Source organism: Copadichromis virginalis, linkage group LG4 (assembly GCF_057382275.1).
Source record: "Copadichromis virginalis isolate Kocher_CV1m ecotype Utaka linkage group LG4, C_Virginalis_male_GT1.1, whole genome shotgun sequence".
NCBI lineage: Eukaryota > Metazoa > Chordata > Actinopteri > Cichliformes > Cichlidae > Copadichromis > Copadichromis virginalis.
The window spans coordinates 31,821,538-31,841,824 of record NC_140621.1 but is presented as its reverse complement, the minus strand read 5'-3'; the positions used below and the strand labels follow the sequence as shown (position 1 = coordinate 31,841,824).

The window sequence follows — 20,287 nt, the reverse complement described above, 5'->3', positions numbered from 1 at the left end:
CATCAAAGGCGGTGGAGAAGAGAACTCATAGGTGTTCTTTTGCTGTCATGGCAACTTTTATTCACGCCAGACTCAAGATATGAAGGATCGTACCTACAGTATGTTTTATCACATAAGACGGGGTTCTCATCACCAAAGATGCAAAACGTGAAGGAAAGAGACAACACAATCAGCATCTGGTTAAAATATCATGCTTTTTCTCTTTACCTCAAACCTCATCTCCCAAACTGAAGTCAGGGTTTGTGCAAAACCATCTTATTTATTCCAAATATGTTTGCAATTACTTATTGTCATTAAATGTGACCCTCCTGTTTCTGAACGGCTGATAATGACCTGTCTAATCAACAACAACAGTTTGTTAAAATAAGCTAACATCATGCAAGTGTTCTAGAATTCACTTTCCCTCTTATAATCAGTCTTAGTCCCCACTAAGTCCAGCAATTGTAGATCCACTTTAAAGAAATTTTTACTAACACACTAACAGTAGCTAACAGTGGCAAAAAACAGCAGCACTTACCAAAAGAAAAGTTCAGGATTTCCTCAACAACTCTCCCCAGTATCGCTGTCATCACACAGAAGTGAGCTTCACTTCTGGAGGAGTTTTAAAGCCTCCAGAATAAATAGACACGGACACACATAGACAGCTGAGGTAAACAGCTTACTGTTTTTACCCCTCAAACACTAACATTTTTTGAGGGGTAAAAACTCTACTGAAGCCTAGTGGTGATATTTTATACACTTTAACTTTGAACAAAGTGTCAGTACCCCATGTCTAATATTTAATTAAAGGAGAGTAAAGGCAGAATATCCACATGACACCTAAAAATATTTTTTATCTAGCTTTGGTAAAGTGGTCAGAGAGTAGATTAAAGAAATGTTTTGCACCCATTGTAAATCAGGCTTTCACATCACACATACCTCCACTCGACTGCCTATGGAATATTTATAGAATCTAAAAATACAGAAGGAGTCAAAATCAGTCATGAGCTTTGAAATATGAGCTGTGAGCAAAACCGTGAGGTTGGACAGAAAACATAATGACTAACTGTTGAAAATGATTTAAAAAGACATACATTCAAATCTTTACTAATTGCTATTCTAAATTTATTTCCACTAGAAAATGCAATTTCACCTAAAGATGGCAGAAAAACATGATTAGCTAGTCAAGCAATCCCCAGCCAAAAGTTATTGGTTCACATTTCTGGTGTTTGGGGCCATCTGTAAATACCACATTACCTTAACTTTAAACTTGCTATTTTTAGTTATCTTTAACAAATGGCTATATCATGCACCGGGGCATCTAAAAATCTAAAAATGGGGTAACATTTGTATCAAAGCCTACCCAAGCTCAATCCCACTGCACATTGTAGATATTTTAAGTGAATCCTTGAGTGATCATTTGAAGAAAAAACAGCCAAGCCCTTATTTCCCCATGGCTGCTACTTGAAAACATATCGTCCTCTTCTGGAATCTAATGTGCTAATGTTGGTAGTAACAGGGGAACAAGAGTTCTAAAGGCACAGGGAGCGTTACAGCTTTTGACAGCAACTTGCAAATTATGGCAGTGGTAAAAAAGAATCTAACCATAAGCTGTAAAGGGTAAACCATTGTTCTAAATAAAAATAGACAAGAAGAAAGCGAGCCATAGCTCGGTCTCCTTTTGAAGAAGCAGATGAAAAGCCTTCTCTGAGACAGAGAACATGGCTACATAGTGTTCTCCTGGGAAAAAAGAGCACCGACTGTTCTGTCATCTCATCCACGAGCTGGACTGAGTGTGTTCCCGCGGCTGTTTTTACACTGATGTAATATCAGGCCATAACTAAAGTTATCGGTGACATGTTTAATAAAATATTTTATGTGCAAAAGTTTAAATTTTTTAAAAAAATATTCTATAAGATCAATTTATTGTTAATCAAAAGATCAATTTACTAGTAAGGACATTATTAGTGAGTAATCAAGTCAGTTGTTTCATTTTCAACAGATTAACCAAAGCATTAGTTTAGGTGGGCCCCCAGATCGAGGTCAGATGAAATAATGGCATATCAGCTGAAGACTCAGCTACTGAGTTAGTTATTCTGATACGCTGCCAGTCAAACGCTTGGACACCTTCTCATTTAATGTTTTTTTTTCTTTTACTATTTTTTACATTGTAGGTATAAAAAGAAAACATCAAATGTATGAAGCAAGATATATGGAATTATGCACCAAAGAAAAAATTGATAAATAACTCTAAATATGTTTTATATTTTCGATTCCTGAAAGTAGCCCCCCTTTGCTTTGTTGACAGCGCTGCAAACCCTTGGCCTTCTCTCAGTGACCTTCATGATGCAGTCACCTGAAATGGTTTTCACTTCACAGATGGGCTTTGTCAGGGTTTATTTGTGGAATTTGTTGTTTGCTTAATGGGGTTGAGATCATCAGTTGTGTTGTGCATAAGTCAGGTTGGTACACAGCTGACAGCTCTATTTGACAAGTGCTAGAATTCATATTATGGCAAGAACCAATCAGCTAAGTAAAGAGAAATGACAGTCCATCGTTACTTTAAGAACTGAAGGTCAGTCTGTCTGGGAAATTTGACTCTGAATGTGTCCCCAAGTGCAGTCACAGAAACCATCAGGAGCTACGACGAAACTGGCGTACATGAGGACAACCCCAAGAAAGGAAGACCAAAAGTCACCTCTGCTGCTGAGGATAAATTCATCCGAGTCATCAGCCTCAGAAATCGCAAGTTAACAGCACCTCAGTTTACAGACCAGATAAATGCTACACAGAGTTCCAGTAGCAGACACATCTCTACGTCAACTGTTCAGTGGAGACTGTGAATCAGGCCTTTATGGTCAAATAGCTGCTAAGAAACACTACTAAGGAAAAGCAACAACCCAAAGAGATTTGTTTGGACCAAGAAACACAAGGAATTGCCATTAGACCAGTGGAAATCTGTGCTGGGAGGAGGTGTGATGGTGTGGGGGTGCTTTGCTGGTGACATGGTTGGGGAATTATTCAAAATTGAAGCCACACTGAACCAGCGTGGTTACCACAGCATCCTGCAGCGACATGCCATCCCATCCGGTTTGCGTTTCGTTGGACCATCATTTATTTTTCAGCAGAACTATGACTCCAAACACACCTCCAGGCTGTGTAAGGGCTATTTGACCAAGAAGGAGAGTGATGGAGTGCTGCGCCAGATGGCCTGGACTCCTTGGTCACCTAAACCCAGTCGAGATGGTTTGGGATGAGATATCAGATGTACGGCAGGAGCAAAGAGCAGGTTCAAATCAGGATCAGAATATTTATATTACAGAGATGCTGAGCACTTGTTGGCCCTTTTGCCTTCACTCTGCAGTCCATCTGATATTGTTGCGATTCTTTGCCAATAAATCTTTATTCAGATTTACTTCAGTGGCATATCTCTATCTTTGGGCAGGCTGTGTATCTCTGTATCTGCAAGCTGCTTTGTAACCCACCTCTACCCCAGCTACCCACATAGCAAGCAGGTCTGGCCCGGATCTGGTATCAAGCCGGTACTGCTGGCTGACTTCTGGCATGGTAAAACATATGACATCAAGATATGGGCCAGGCCTGGCATAGATGGCACTATGTGATGGCATGCCATATCTGGCTCAATTGTGGTTTGGTTTGGGAGGTGAAGCAGTTCACCTATTGATCACAAGGTTAGTGGTTCGATCCCTGCCTCTTCCAGTCTGTATGTCAAGTGTGAATATGTATAAATGTAGTTCGGAAGCACTCAGTTTAGAGAAAGTGAGTGTGGTGTGTTTGAGTAATCTGACAGAGTAGACAAGTGCTATATAAGAATCAGTCCATTCACTGTCTGAACAGAGTTTTGTCATGTTACTTTGCACTATTATGCACATTGTTATTACATGGCTTGATTAAGGTACACATTAGGCTGACATCTGGGGCCAGAGCTGAAACTGTTCTGGGCCAGCACAGGGCCAGCAAAAGGCCACTTGTGGACACATTGCTGACCATGCGTGGGCCACATCTGGCAAACCTGATCTAGGCCACCAAAGGGCCGTCATTCTTTGCGGTATGTGGGCCATGTGTAAGCACATTGTGTGGGCCAGATCTGGGCCATACCAATTTTGCTATGTGGGTAACATCAGGTTTGTTGACAGTGATGATTCCTCTGTTCTGTGCTGAAGTCTTCCTGCTTCTTTTGCTGCCTCAGTATTTTAAAATAAATGCTTAGCGGGGCAGAATGGTCTCATGGGACAATAGAGACATACTGTCTGACATGATGGAAATTATGATCTTCTTTTGCTATAAGGGTTGTGCCCGATTTTTGGAAAGACTGTATTCCTTGAAATATTTGGAATCATTTCCTTTCCTTCCCTTTAATTACAGGGAAAGCCTCGTCCTGTTGTGACCTGGTATAAAGATGGTGTTCCCATGGAGGACCGCACAGTGGGAACTCGTACCAGTGAAGTTGACACCATCCTCTTTATTCGCTCTGCCGAGAGGGTCCACTCTGGAAAGTACACACTGTCTGTTCAGATTGAAAACATGTCAGACAGCGCTGACATACACATCCAGGTTGTAGGTCAGTCCCTTCACCATGGCAACACCTTCTAAGCTTCACCTAAAGAATGTAAACTCGCACCTCATGTTCTCTCATTAAGATTAGAACATAGCACGTAATTCACAAAGTGCATGATTAATAACCTTTTTGAAATGGGATGAATCTTCGAGCTTGAATCTGTGACATGTCAAGAGTCTTTTTTTGTCAAATTTGATGATAATTCCTTATTTCATACTCTGAAGGATCTGTGACTCAAAGTAGCAAATCATCAAAGTGCTCAGTCCTCTCTCTCACTCTGTTATAATCCTGGCTCCTGCCTCTGTGGCCGCCAGCTCATTCACCAGCTTACTGCTCGTCTCCGCGGGTCAGGGTTCTGGGTGGATTATTTGGTGGGGCTCTGCTGAGATTATTTGCTTATAGACTTGGATTAGGTTTGGATTTTGAGGGCTATTCTGTCACTTCCTCTGCTGAGAAGGTTGAGCTAATAATGAGAGGCTCTGATCCCCCCCCTCCTCAGTTGATCTGTCACTGTACTCGTTTAGCAGGAGACAGTACAGGAGGGATTAAAGGGGAAAAACAGAAGCAGTGCTCACAGTTTGTACTGTACTCCAAAAGAAAAGAGTGTTCACAGCAAGATTAATGAGACACACACTACTATGTTGCACTGTTTTCTTTACTGCACTGTGTTTGGTGAAGGCCACAGAGAAGGATCAGTGATAAATACACTGCATTTCTCTGCTTTGTTATCGAGGCATACTTCTTCTTTGTTACGTCTATGCCAACAGTTTTTCTAGTAATGTATGCAGCTATCACCGCCTTCCCTTGATCCTATTGTCTTTTGCTCTGCTAATCTGTCAATCTTTCTAATCTGTCTAATCTGTCAAATCTCTACGGCTGCAAGTGTTGATTTCTTTGTCTCACTGGGACTTCCCTGCTCCATATCTGTTTGTACATTTCTCCCTCTCTCAGCCTCTAAAAGCCTTGCCAACATCTATGTCTAGGCAAAGAAGAGAGTTATCTCAGCCAGCTATGCATGTGTGGAACATTTTTTCACCACCCTTGAGCTGTGCAGTTTAATGAACCTGTCTTGTTCATAGTTTCACACAAAATCCTCCACCTGTAACTCGACTCTGCCACTTCTCACAATCCCACCAGAAAAGCCTGGTCCTCCCATCGCCGTGCATGTCACAGATATCTGGGGCTTCAATGCTGCGCTGGAGTGGAAGCCGCCTAAAGATGACGGCAACTGTGAGATTATTGGCTACACCATTCAGAAAGCTGACAAGAAGACTAAGGTATGCATGACAGAGTGTACAGGTGGTACTGAGAGGGTTTGTCAAGCAAGGTAATTCGCTAATAATAGTGCTGGAGGCATGCAACTCCGGAGCAACAGTGTCTTTTAAATTATGCATCCAAGTACAAGTTGAACCAAATTCTTCTGTGTTTTATTTTTAATGTCACTGGGATTAGATTTAATTGTTTTTGCCTGACATTTTCTATATTGTGGTTTGCTAAATGTTAAACAGCCAGGCACGCTCCATGAAGATCAGTCCTGCTTTGGGATCTTTTGCTGACATTAGCTGCTGCAGAATAAATTTGGAACGATCACACTGTGTCTGATCATCAGAAAAGAAACAGAATGTAAAAAACCCCCAAAAAATGCAAGCTTAAACTTTCTGTAACTACAGAAACAAAAACTGAACCTGATTTGTCCCATTTTGCCCATCAGGGTCGCCTCCTTGTGCACCTATGGATCACTTCCAGAGCTCACTTTTCAGCTTCTATGTTGAACTAACCCAAGTTTCATGTTTAAAAAAAAAAGCATCAATTTAATGTTTATATATATATATATATATATATATATATATATATGTATGTATATATGTATGTATATATGTATGTATATATGTATGTATATGTGTATATGTATGTATATGTATGTATATGTATATGTATATGTATGTGTATATATATGTATATATATATGTATATGTATATATATATGTGTATATATGTATGTATATATATATATGTATATATATGTGTATTCAAAATGCTATAAAATTATAGCATTTTCTGCTCATTGTTGTTACTCTCCCCCCTACAATTTTATGAACAATTTCTTGAAAGCAGTAAACCTCTAAAAGCCCACTTTACACTACAGTCATGGTAAAAAAGAAATCAACTGTCAGTTCTAAGTTTTTCAATCAGTTTGTCAATCAGCACATAATAAAGATCCTTGGAAGGTGTTAAAATTGGGTAAAATTACATATGAAATATTACACCCTGCCATTATTTATTTAATAAAAACTAAGTCAAAATGCAGAAGCAGTGTGCAAAAAAAGTAAGTACACCCTTACTGTGTCAACAGGAAATATAAGGGAAAGCGAAAGACAAGTGCATATAATCAAATGCATTTAATTAATTGATAGTTGATAAGTGAGAGCACTCCTGTAAAAGCTAGTCTGGAGCGTTCAGGTGTGTAGATACATTGCCAAGATGCAAAGACATCGGCTATCATGTTAAAGAAACAATATTTGCTGCCCATCAATCTGGGAAGGTGTTTTGAGGCTTTGAAGTCCATTATTCCAAGTGAGAAAGATTTTTCACAAGTGAAAAACATGTCATCTCCACACGGCATTCCCACTCTGGCTTCCTAGAAAATTTACTCCAAAGTCAGAATGTGCAATGCTCAGCGAATGTGCAAAAAACCCAACGTCGTACGTCGTACGCAAAGCCGTCGTACGCTACCATGGTCGTTATGTTGAATGAATCGACAGGAAGGCGGCCTAGAAGAACATAGATGTTGGGCACTGGAGATTCTTCAGCATATAGAGCTCCACCTCAGCTATAAGCCTCTTTGAACCTCTCCTTCTCTCTCATACATCAGGAGTGGTTCACGGTCTATGAGCACAACCGCAGGCCCAGCTGCACTGTGTCTGACCTGGTCATGGGGAACGAGTATTCCTTTCGAGTGTTCAGCGAAAACATCTGTGGCCTCAGCGATGAGCCTGGCATCAGCAAGAACACCGCTGTCATTACCAAAACAGGTAATGAAATCCCCGCAGAGCTCTGCTCTCTGTAACATGATAGTATTGCTTTTGATGCTGAGCAACATCTAACGCATGCTGAGCGGTAGACCACATTGTATTCAATTGAAAGATAAAGTGAGCATTGTGGTTTGTAAAGGGTACAGTAGTGAAAAGCAGAAGCTACACTAAATAAAACGCAGCTTTGTATTATTTTCGCTGTAGAACACAGTAACGACATTAGAACTACCTATAATTAATTATCGGCTGTGATTAATTGCTTGAACATGGTTTAAAACTAAATTAATTCACACTGATTACGCTTAACAGAAATATTCTTTGACAGAGTGTTAAATACCATTTAATATTGGCCGCATATTATGAAAGCAACCAGGCTGGGAAATTAACACCTGCCACCAGCCAAATGCTGCTACTGTTTTTGTGTTGTTGCATTTGCTTACTCTCCCAGAAGACTTGGCAGCCCACCAGCCAATCTCTTTTGTGTTCCAAGCATCAGTCTGGCCTATAAAATTTGGAGGGTTGTTGATCGCGGTGCCCACCTGACCTGAGCACAAAACAAAAAGTCAGCTTCCTGCCTCGATAACTCAAAAGCCAGTTGAGAACAGTTGCTTGTGTGAGAGGATGCGGCGTGGATATTACAGACAAAACATTCCCAAAATAGTGGACAGTGACAACTGAAGGTTAATAATTATGCATTTCAGTCTATGTGTTACACATTTCCTGGACAGAATCGACTTTTACAGCGTGGTACAAACTAGCTTGGCGTCTTTTAAACTGAGGCATGCCCCACCGAAATGAAAACATCTTTCATCCACTACACTATGTAAGCCTTTTCAGCTACATGGCCTTCATCTGTCTTTTCATCATATTCTTCAGAAAATTCTCAGAATTATTTGAATTTCCTCTTAACCCATCAATGGGTAAATTTGTTGAATATCCATTATTGATACAAGGAAGCAAATTCGGTATTATTTCAGTCTCACATTCATCATAGAAAGAGCTGGAAAGCACAGGACAAAAACCTTTGGGGAGTCAGCGTTAGCTTTTATGCTCCAGTCTGCTGGAGGACGTGTTGAAATATTTAATCATAAACTTGAAGCTTACCTCTTTACCCTGCCTTTTGATTTATTTATGGATATATGTACTTTATTTTCATATATGTTGACTTTGATTATGTTTCATTATATCTGTGTTGGCATCAAGCAGTGTGAGTGTATGTGTGTCTCAACGTCTTCACCCCATGTCCAGGTTTGCTCTACAACACTTCACCCTACAAAGAGATAGACGTGAGCAGCTGTCCTAAATTCACAGCTCCCCTGGTGGACAGAAGTGTCATTGCAGGATACAGTGCCGCCATCTCCTGTGCCGTTCGTGGCAACCCCAAGGTATCTGAACTTTACTTTTTACAGGTGTGTGTCAGTGATGTCGTTTTTTGGGCATTTGATTGGAGTTCATTTACAACCCAAGGTATTTATCCTTCTGCTCTTAATTATTTGTCTTTTTATATTTTTAAGATATAAAATAATTTTTAAAAATCGGTTTAAAAATTGGTCTGTAAAACCAAGCAACAAGGTATTTAGACTGTTAGGTATTTAGACACCAATCAGTATGTGGATTTTGATGGTAGTTTGTGTGCGGCTCACAGATTCAAACATATCTAGAAAACCTAAAGATAAAATATAGAGAAGTGTGCTTCCTAGTTTCTGCATGACGAGTAAAATAAATGTGAAATAAAGTGAGTACAATGTGTCCTAGTGTGGTTGTGTTAAGACAAAAAAAAAAAAGTCATGGCTGTCAATAAAGCAGTGCTGAATGCACAAAAGGTAACCCCCAGCTGTTTGTTGCAAATGACTATACTACACACTACAGCACCATCGTGTGTGGACTTTACCTGGATTGGCCTGTGATAGCTGCACTGCAAGGGTTTGCCACAGATTTCCTGCTTTGTGTTTTTTTTACAGGTTTTGAGTGTCAAGCAGTGAGTGTGTGAACAGTCAGAAAGGATTTTGATGCCTTTGCTGCAGGAATGTATTTTTATGTAGGAAGCTAGAACAAGAGGTGGAGCAGCTAGATCTTTTAGCGCATGTATTTTTTTTAATCACACAAAATCGGCAAAGATTTGTCAAGGCGAAACGTTGACCTAATTTCACCTCCTACCCTCCTCCCTCTGCTCTCTCCTACCCTCCTGACGTCCCTCGCTGTGTTATCCCCCCCCCCCCCCCCCCCACGCGTACACTCACACACCCTTCTCCTCTCCTTTCCTGCATCCCACCAATTTTGCTTGCTCCTCCAACATCCTACTGTGCCTTAGCCAAAGATCATTTGGATGAAGAACAGAATGATCATCGGTGAAGACCCCAAGTTTCTGATGCAAAACAACCAGGGAGTGTTGACTCTGAATATCCGCAAGCCAAGCCTGTTTGATGGGGGCAGATACTCCTGCAGGGCCATCAATGACCTCGGGGAAGACGAGGTGGAGTGCACTCTGGAGGTTCGAGGTATGTCGATGTAGTTTTCACTTCCCACAACAATGTAGTTTCAAAGCTAAAGCATGACCTGAAGTCAGGGCAAGTCTCTCCCTGGCAGGCTTCAATAAAGCTCACCATGACAAATCTCCATCCCCTCAACCCCTTTTGCCTGAGCTGTTGTTCAGGCGAAAGCAGAATTCCTTTTCCTGTGCTAAATATAAATCACCTTATTGTATTTGTCAGAGAAAGTTTCAGAGCCACAGATGACTTTAAACAGGATGATCTGCTGGCCCCTCGTGCTGATTTAAATTTCTCTTTTTCTCCACAGTTTTACAAGAGAAAGGGGAGGAGGCGAAGAAATGAGCGGCACTGCGAAACAGCAGAGGATACAGTTGAACAGGAATAGTAATGGATTATGTATAACGGGATAGTCATGAATAAATATGATTAAAATAGATCACTTGTGAGGCTCTAAAGCCACCCCGTGCACCCCCCACCCCCCTAAATGCATATGCTTGCCTTTCACCGCTGCTATGATGAATGCCATATCAGTAATATGCCATAAATTCTTTCAGCACGCTGCCACCTTGTCACTCCCTGACTGAGAGAACCCACAGTGTAGAGTAGTAGAGCTGCCCTGCTGTGACCACACACACAGATGGATCCTTCTTATCTGTGAAGTGGACCTGTCACTGAACACACTTATAAAACAGCCTTTCATCCATTACGGCTCCCTGTGTTGTCTGTTTTGTGTCCTGGACGTTTTTATAGGTTGGTATGAATTTATGATTGGGATGCAGCTGCAGCACTGAAAGCACCGCAGTGTGACTGACCGGCTGTACGCACGCCCCTGTTTCCTCGCTGTGGTGTGTGAGCAGGGGCCTGTAATGGTTCAATGGAGGGATCAATATTCAGTCAGGCATAGCCGACATCATGGCGTAACCAGGATTAAAGAGGTTCTCATACACAGATATAGCCCTGCTGCTCCACCACACGCACACACAAAGTACCAGTGTTGACTCACAACGCACTCTCTTGCAGTATTTACCCATTCCCTCATGCTCTCATACTACATTCCTCATGGCATGACCTATACTGGTGGGCCTTTACAGAAACATGGTTTACACTCATGCACATGCAAACACAAACATACACACTCCAAATCAGGGTCTCATTAGCATCACACACTAGAGACTAATTAATGCACCCATCAACACTGCCCTAATTAGCTCTCCCACGTCATTACTGAGCAAACGAATTACCGCTAATTTACACACCCGCAAAACAAACACAGCACCGTCTCTGCTGGGAGAGTCTGCGGCGGCTCGCCTCGCACACCAAATTAAAGCCTCACCGATGTGCTGCAACTCCGACCCAAGTGTGCCTGCCCTCCCTCACACGCACACACACCCTAACTTCACCTGACTGAAGGAAAAGCTCAAGTTGGAGAGTGAAAGTGTGAGGTGTGACATTTGTGAACTAGGGCAAATACATCACCCTCCCTTGGAGATGTGAAGGTACTTTTTACTCTCGAGACCTGCCCCACCGCTGAGTACATCAGGTCCCGGTCTCTTGTCTCTCCAGCAGAGGGGGTAAGAGCACAGTGACAAAGAACACAACTGACCACCATTAGGGTCTGTGCTGTAATTGTGAGTGGCAGGTTATTAAGCATCATTACATTACTGATGCACCGCTTATCGAAATGCCAAACCTGGCTCCCAAACTGTGCCAATCTTCCCGTAACTCTTGGCACTCATCCTGAAACACTTCCAAGTACAAGAAATTGAATTTCCTCCTTTACATCGCAGCATAAAGATGAGTTGAAATAGGATGAGGCCATATGTGGCCAGATAAAGCGGGGAAATCCTCCAGATACCTGAAAGTAGGCCATGATTGGTTACACAGTAGACCTGCAGTGCGGTACAAAGCTTATATTTTGAACCCTGTCGAGCAGTAAATGACTCTGCGAGTATGTGTGTGTGGATTATGTGTGGTGTTGATATAATCGTATTGTCAGTTAACCCGAGACACAGCGTGGTGTGTTACTCTGCTGATTGACACATTAAAGCGGCACTGAAGATACACCGCGTGCTACTTTGCATGGAAGTTTTGGGAAAAACAGATTCTTTGGGAAAAAAAACAGCATGTAACCTCGATACTCCACCTGAATCTTACCCTGTCTCAAAAGTGATGTTCTGTTGCTAAGCAATCAAACTAATTGTATCTACTGGCATCATCCACAAGCCGTAGGAAACGTTAAAAACATTAGAAGGTGCTGGTTTACAATGCCACGATCAGTGTTTATGTGTGTGTGCGCGTGTGCGCCTCTTGTCTTCTCACACAGTTCGGGAAGCTTTAAGTTGTAAGCAAGAACAAAAAAAATTATAGAGCATTTTGTTTCCCCTCATTCCCTGTGACACACCTTAAGGCTCTTTAAGTTTGCGATGTCTGGATGAATAATTAATGAGGAAGCATGGCAGCTCAGGAGTAAAGCACCAGCTTCTTCATGCACACTGTATCTGCTCTGCTGTCTTTCCAATATTAGAACAGGCCTGCCTCAGACGACGACTAAACAAAGAAAAGTGACAAGACAAGTCTTACCACCAGGCAAAGGGAAAGGGTGGGAGAATCAGTAGGGTGCAAGCACTGTTGTGTCTGTGTGCGCGGGATGTGTGAGTGCTCGAGAAAGACAAGCGATACCAGAGAGACAGAAACAGACCTCCTGAAACAGTAGAACGGAGGGAACTATAATTATGCAAGTAATTATACATGAAATCACAGACTTGGATTGAGAGAGGGAGAGAGAAAGAGCACTGGAGGGAAAAAGCCTTGCAGTGAGTCTCATCCGTGTAATTGCAGTATAGGAACTAAATGAAACAGAAGGGGAACACACACATTACATTGGACCATCCACCTGTTTTCTCTCAACGTCACACCAGGTCCAGCCAGCTACTTTTAATCTACATCCAGGCTATTGCACAGTAATTCTGTACATTTCACCACATGGACTTTATGTCTTCATCTTCTGGTTACTGTAGTGTGCTTTATTGAAGATCACTGTGACTTATACCCTGTGTCATTCTGTTCATTGATTAAAGAGCCCGAACCCTCCCGCAGCTCATGATCCAAATAATGAGCACACTGTATCTGCAGGGGGGTGGGGGGCATAAAGTAGAGAGCTGCCCTCACATTTCACAATAATGACAACTTCATGACTGCATGCGGCTGACAGAAACAGCTCTGTTTCTGCTAACGGTGGCACAGCGCTGTCATACCTCTGCAAAGGAAGATTCCCATTTTTAGAGCTCAGGTGAGCGCTTAGAGTTTGCAACGTTGGCATTTTGCCAGCCGGATCAACTTCAGGTTCGACTCGCTTATGCACTAAAAAGCAAACAAACGTAAAGCTTGGAAATGTTTGCATACACAAGTTATACATGAGTAAATGAGAGATACAGCTTTCTGGGCTGAAAAGTGAAGCCAGTTCAGAAGCTATAGACTGTATATAAAAGATGGGTAGCGGTTAAAGATGTTAACTTCATTATGGTCTCTTATAGGCATGGACACAGACAACTGGAGACTCAGTGTCCATAGTTTGCCCACTGTGTTGTAAATTATCCACAAAAAACAAGCAGACATTGGGATGTTTGCACTGACCCGCGTGCATGCCATCTGATGATGAAGTTCACGCCACTCAAACGTGAGGAGATCCTAGCAGACTCATAGATGTTGAAAGCATAATAAGTTCTTTAAACTAAGCATTTTTGCCTTTAGTGTCTTTGCCTGTGGAAAATGGACTGTCACATTACGAAAGGGTTTACTGCGGTCACAGAGACAAAGCTTCCATACAACCAGGAAGATTTCTGAAACTGCAGATTTAGCCCCCTGCTGGCTATTAGAAAGAGCCACTTCATTTCTCAAACTTTTCTGGGGCTATATCTATCTTTTATACACAGTCTATGGCAGAAAGTCTTTTGCACTTTAAACCTGCTGTCTTTTTAATGCAGAGCAGGGACTTCTCTGGTTGAATGGGTAATTCAAATTGGATAGAAGTCTATGTCTCTATAATATTACAATTTTGTGAAATCCTCTGGCATGCCTCATTCCTCAAAAGGTGCCATTTGGTAGCTGCATGCCTCACCAGGTTATGACATAAGAGCCATGGGAATCTAACTCCTGCAGTTTCTTTCTAATCCTAACCAAGTAGTTTTTATTGCCAAAACCTAAGTAGTGGGTGAAAGTGAGTGAAAATAAAATAAATTGGAAAAAGGGAAACCAAATGCTAAACAGAAAGGTATAAATGACATGAACTGATATAACTCTCATGTGGTCTTTGCATATCTGCAAAACATTATTTTTCTGAGAATAGGCAGCCTTTGCATCAAGACACCAGTGCCCAAAGACACCTTATGTGCAATGTGGAAAGGAAGAGGCATGTGATAAACTGTTATTATTTAATGCAGAATCACAACAGCAGCTGCCTGAAGGAGCTTTCCATTGTAAGGTAAAGACCTTATAATAACAGAAAATCCCAACCCCCTTAGAGCAAGGAGGTGGCAAAAGTGGGAAGGAAAAACTCCCTTTTAACAGGAAGAAATCTCCAGCAGAAAAAAGGAGCAGCCATCTTTAAATAGCTTACACTTATGACATAGTGTTTAAAAACCAACATCACTATTTGAACCACTATGTCCATCTTTTATATACAGTCTATGGCTCCATGCAGCCAACAGAAACAGGTACGCCCTCTTATCACAAGGTTGCTGTGGTATTGTTAGCGTCTTTAAATAGTTTATACTATTAGAAATGTGCCTTTGTGTTTTGGTTCAGTATAGGCTGATGAAACAGCAGAAACAGAGTTTTTCGTTAGCCCCTATGATGTACTCTGTACTGTGTAATTAATTAAATATTGTAATTTTAAACGGAACTTTCAATAGTTTAATGCAGGGGTCGGCAACATGCGGCTCCCCGTGGTTTGGGAAAATAAATTAGAAGTATTTAGCTAAAGTGTATTTTATTTATGTTAGTTCTTTTTTAACTTGTTCTAAATTGGAAGATTATTGTGATATTGAAATATAAAAATACAATTATATTCTTTCATTTTTTTCATCGCTCAAAACAAGCGTCACACTCGCAGAAGCCGGTGTACCCGCCGAAACGCCGTGCATTTATCGAGACTTTCAACCCCAGGTGGGACAATTATGGATCTTCGGATTCACATTATGTCAGCAGCTATTCTCCACCGTGAACCATGTTAAAAACTAAAACCGCTCACGCCTCACAGATGACAGCTTACAGTCCTGTGTAAAGATGAAAGTGACTTCGTACAGCTCTGATTTGCAGACGCTGTACGCAGAGGTTCGGGAGCAGAAGTCCCACTGTAAACATACCACGGCAGACCCGACGATGTTTGCATGAATGCGCTTTTCAGCATCTCTTTATTGACCACTTTTCACACACGGTTGCTGTACGCATACAGGCGGCTGTAGCTTTTCAGCTCACAGCCCGACACACACCAACAACAGCATAGACGGCACAGACGTTAAGGCGGCGAGGCGTGATTGCGGGTGCCGCTCAGGTGCGTCCGCCTCTCCTGCAGCGACACTGCAGACCACGCCCCGCCACACACATTAACCAGGTAAAATACATATTTAGGCAGAATTATGCAAATATCTATTTTTCATTTTTTTCAGCAGCATAGTGCTTTTTTTTCAATTATTTTTTAAAAGTCAGGTCAAGGCTCCAAAAGCCCAAAGGCGATATAAGGGTGGCGGCTCACAACAGTTTTTGTTTGCTACATGGATCATTTTAGTTCAGCTGGTGTCTTTCCTTATGTTATATTTCTTTAAGAGCTCAAAATGTGTTAATTACATAAATAAAATGTAATTTTCTCTGTAGCACTTCATGGATTGCATAAGAAACACACCTTAGTTGGTCACACAAAGCATAATAGTAAAAAACAATATATACAGAGTTATCTGCATTTTAGATGTCAAAAAGTATTTGCGGCTCCCAGTGTTTTCTTTTGCATGGAAACCGGCTCCAAATGGCTCTTTGGGTGTTAAAGTTTGCTGACCCCTGGTTTAATGTAACAGAGTTTGGCAATATACTTCATTTTAAAACATCATACCCCCTCCCGTTTTTCCTACACTACATGGTCCAGGGGACACAAACTAGCCCTGACACACATTTCCTCAACCACAACTCATCCTCCAACTCTTCCTGGTGTTCTTTCAGCAATCTCGGGTCCAAAGGGATGTCTATATAATCCCTGCATTGTGCTCTGCGTCTCCTCCTTAATGCCCAGAAAACCTCCATACACAGCGAGGGCTCCGGATGAGATGCCAAAACCACAGTTGGTGTCTTTGAAAAAAAAAAGAAAAAAAAGAAGCAGATGGCCTTCTGGATACAGAAGTCCTTATCCAGTTCGAATACGGTTGAGCCCAGACTGTCATAAAGAAGGCTAATAGTTCAGGTCAGCCGTAGTAATAATCTTATTACTTTAAAGTTAATGAACACAAATTAAGAGTAGACTTTATATCTACAGCTTTAGCTTCTGGCTTAGTTGACTCTCTTCTTAACCCTGGCTAATATCTAATTCTGCATCTTATGTACGCTCACTAATCAGCAAAACCATGAGAGCGCCTTTACTTGCACAAATCTACTCCCAGCCAGAAGGAAGCTGGCCATCTTAGATGCAGCGATACATCTTAAAGAAATGGCTTTAAAGATTTTAAGTCTGCTTTAAAAAATAATTCACATGCCTGTGTATAAGCTGAAAGGGTTGTTGAGATTTAAATATTTCACCTTTGGTGTACTGGCCTTCTCAGCACCAATTTCAGACTGAGTGGAATTGAAAATGATTTGAGGATTCACAAGTCTTAGTTATAAAAAATCAGGCAGACAACTTTCCAAAAAAGAGTCTTTAAAATGGTCTTGCTGCAGCTCAACCAGAAAACAGTATCCACAGCAACACAGAATTACCTCTAAATTTAAAATATTGTAGCTTTGAAATAGCACTGCCTGACTTTTAACTTCTGCTGCTATGGTTGTATATAATCTTTACCTTTGGAAGCACCTTTGGCCTGGAAGAAGACTGCTGTAGACCATTGCTCAAAATAAAAAACAAAAGAAGGGCTAACAAATACCCTGAGATAAGCCAACTAAAAATTCAAATTGTAACAAAGCTTTTTGTGTCCAACACCTACTGCTAATAGGCCTGACTATTCCTATCAAAGTTTTACCTCCTGATTTGTCATTGAGCTTCTTATTCCTCATGTACGGTTCCCAGTACAGTCCTAACATGCTGCTCTGTCTTCAGCGGTACACTGATTGCTCTCACTGTAATGGACATGTCTGCTGAATTATAAATTGTGTGCAGAATTCATTAATATCATAGAATAGAGTAGGTTAAAGGGTTTAGGATTTAAATGCTTGAATGTTAGGTTGAAATGTGGCTGTTACAATATGTGCTTAGGTGATAAATACAGTCAGCAAAAGGTTCTCGTAAATAAAAGTGTGTGGGTACACACATACATGTTTATGTGTGTAGGTGTTTAATATGTTGCCACACACAGGTGAATCACATGCTGTGCACGTAAATCCACCTGCATAGTGTGAGAAAAATAACAGTCTGCAAAATCGTGGAAACATATGCAGACAAAGATCGGTCAAAAAGCTTAAAACGGTACAGACTGCATCGTGGAGTGAAGAAAAATATTTCAGGTGGTTGACATTTCCCTTTCTTTTCTTTTTTGGAGCAAACCTAGGAAAGCCTTCAGCCCAGTATGGGTTGGCAGCTCTGAGACGCGATGGTGGATCTCTAACAGTAGCTGCTGTCAGTCATGCACAGGCTTTAGGTCTGATCATAGATCTGCATGGTCATGCAACAGACAAGACGTCTGAGGCCATTTGAAATGGCAGAGGCACCCAGGGGTGCAAACGCTGCTCCACCGTAATGTCTACACTACACAAGACATGCTCGATATTATTTATTTATTTTTGACATGTATCATAGTTGAGTCTTTGTGGTCTGCATTCGATGCACTGATGTAAGGTAACTGCTCACAGACTAGTAATCCTGGTGCTTTTCCAGAATCAGTTTTAGTACCTTACCAGTGTTGGCACTGAGAGAGTAAAAAATGCGCTAGTTAGCAAGTGAGCAGAATGCCAAGTCTTTCTTTAATCACTAAATTAGTTGTAATAGTTTGCTTAAAGTGATAGCTAAATTGTTGTAAGTGTTGTAAGCAATAACCGGCTGAAATAGATGGCTATAAGTAATGCTTAAATGGGGTAAAATGCCCAGCTTCCTCCACTGTAAGTGGAAAAAGTATGACAGGCCAAACTTACATTGACAGTTCAATGTAGAAAATTATTGTAATTATAACGGTCCCATTTTGAAAGGTCAAGTTAAGTTTTTTTGAGCCAGAAGTGACCATACAAGGAAGACAGTGTGCTGTGCTAAGTTCTAGCTTTCTTAGATAGATGTATCTATAGACTGTATGTGATATGTTCTGCCATATTTATAGTTTTCCTTGTACTTTTGTTTCTCATATGCTTCTCTATCTGTGTTCCTGTGTTTGTTTTAGTTTCGTTTTTTGCTTTTTTTTGCTTTTTTTTTGTGTCATTTCCTTGTTGATTTCACCTGTGTTCAGTTGTTTTCACCTGTGCCCAGTCAGTCTTGTGTATGTATGTAGTCTTGTTTCTAACTATGTTGTTTAATCAGTCTGTTTGTCAGCTTGTGGTCTCCTTGTGATAATGTCTGATGTTCTCGTGCTCCTCACACCTGCTTCTTCTGGATTTCTTTGCTTGAATTGTTGTTACTGGGTTTGGTTTGCTTTCATTAAAGTTATTGGTTTTTTTTATTTGTAAAGTTCATTTTGACATGGGAGTCAATGCTGATTGGCTTACTTCAGGTGTCAGCCTCGAGTGGCCATTCAAGGAACTGCAGCTTTTGACACTTCCTCATTTTGTCAGCTCTGGGTTTTATTGCTTTGTATTAACATTTATAACCACAGTCACAGCTCAGTCACACTAGAGGAAAAATAGGATGGCAAGTTCAGAAACTTACTGCTAGTACATGGCGACTAGCTGGTCACGCCTTCAGCCCCACGGTGACCACGTTTGACGAGCATGGGTTGCATGCTGGGAAGTAACCTGTCTCCAAACAATTGTGGTCTGACTCAGAGGTGGGAAGCAACGAAGTATAAATACTTCATTACAGTACTTAAGTAGGATTTTCAGGTATCTGTGTTTTACTTGAATAGTTATTGATTTTACGTTTCAGAGCCTATACTTTTTCACTTTTACTTGAGTAAAGCAGTTGAATCAGTACTTCAGTTTTTACTGGAGTATTTTATTTTATTTTATATTGCAATCAGTCTGTAACAGTCTGTGCTGATAAGCACAATTTATCTCCGATGCATCTTTTTGCTGTAAGGGACATGACTCAACTGTTTGCCGACTGGTTATTTTTCCTTTATAAAAGAAAGTTTGTAGAGCATCAGTCAAATTTTGCAGTGAAATCAGCTTCCCACAGAAACTACATCACTCAGGGAATTTCTGCTTAAATCTATGAGGTTCTAGCTGCACTCTGAATATAAACTGTTAACATGAAGTTCTGTGTATGTAGATAGCAACAGATTTGGAATTGTCCCCAATTATCACAGTTAATTGCCATATTATCACAAACAATTTTAATTGCCAACTTGACCCCACTCAGCTGCAGACTAGCAGACTGATGGCAGATCGTCTCTGTCTTATTGGCATGTTATTGCTGTCTTGATATACCAAAGTTCCTTCGAAGACGACTGGAAGTGGTTGCAGACTTGCTCTCCATCTTTGAAGCAACCGTTTAAAAGGCATGAAGGTATGAAGCATAATTAACAAATGCCACATAATTCCCTATGCAGGACACACACATTTAAAGAAAAATTTAATTTTTCAAGGCAAATCGAGCACTTTTTTAACATTCTGAAAAAAACAGCAGTGTTGTTTCTGCCAGCCGATCTAAACAACGCTGGGTGTTTCGCTTCTGTTGTCTCTCATAACTCACAGCTTCCCACTTAAAAGAAGTTCCAAGATCCGACCACATGCAGTCCACGAAGCAGCATGAAAGCGTCACGGGGAGGCCTGCAGCCGTTATGAAGAGAGCGAAGGGTGGTGGTCCTCCTTATTAGCTGCTTGATATTCACATATTGTTAGGGTGCGCCTGTTATTTTGCCCGCCCCCCCTCG

The 20,287-nt window shown here is 41.2% G+C and overlaps 1 protein-coding gene across 1 annotated transcript in view; it reads left to right on the top strand.

The window, feature by feature from the left end:
- Nucleotides 1-10,782, top strand: part of mybpc2a (myosin binding protein Ca) — a 39,116-nt gene extending 28,334 nt beyond the window's left edge. Inside the window, exons 21-26 of the mRNA XM_085454930.1 lie at nucleotides 4,366-4,561; nucleotides 5,696-5,835; nucleotides 7,431-7,590; nucleotides 8,839-8,975; nucleotides 9,902-10,088; nucleotides 10,387-10,782. Of these exons, the coding sequence (XP_085311056.1) occupies nucleotides 4,366-4,561; nucleotides 5,696-5,835; nucleotides 7,431-7,590; nucleotides 8,839-8,975; nucleotides 9,902-10,088; nucleotides 10,387-10,421 (855 nt within the window). The 3' untranslated portion in view covers nucleotides 10,422-10,782. The remainder of the gene's footprint in view (nucleotides 1-4,365; nucleotides 4,562-5,695; nucleotides 5,836-7,430; nucleotides 7,591-8,838; nucleotides 8,976-9,901; nucleotides 10,089-10,386) is intronic.
- The last annotated feature ends 9,505 nt before the right edge of the window (nucleotides 10,783-20,287 follow it).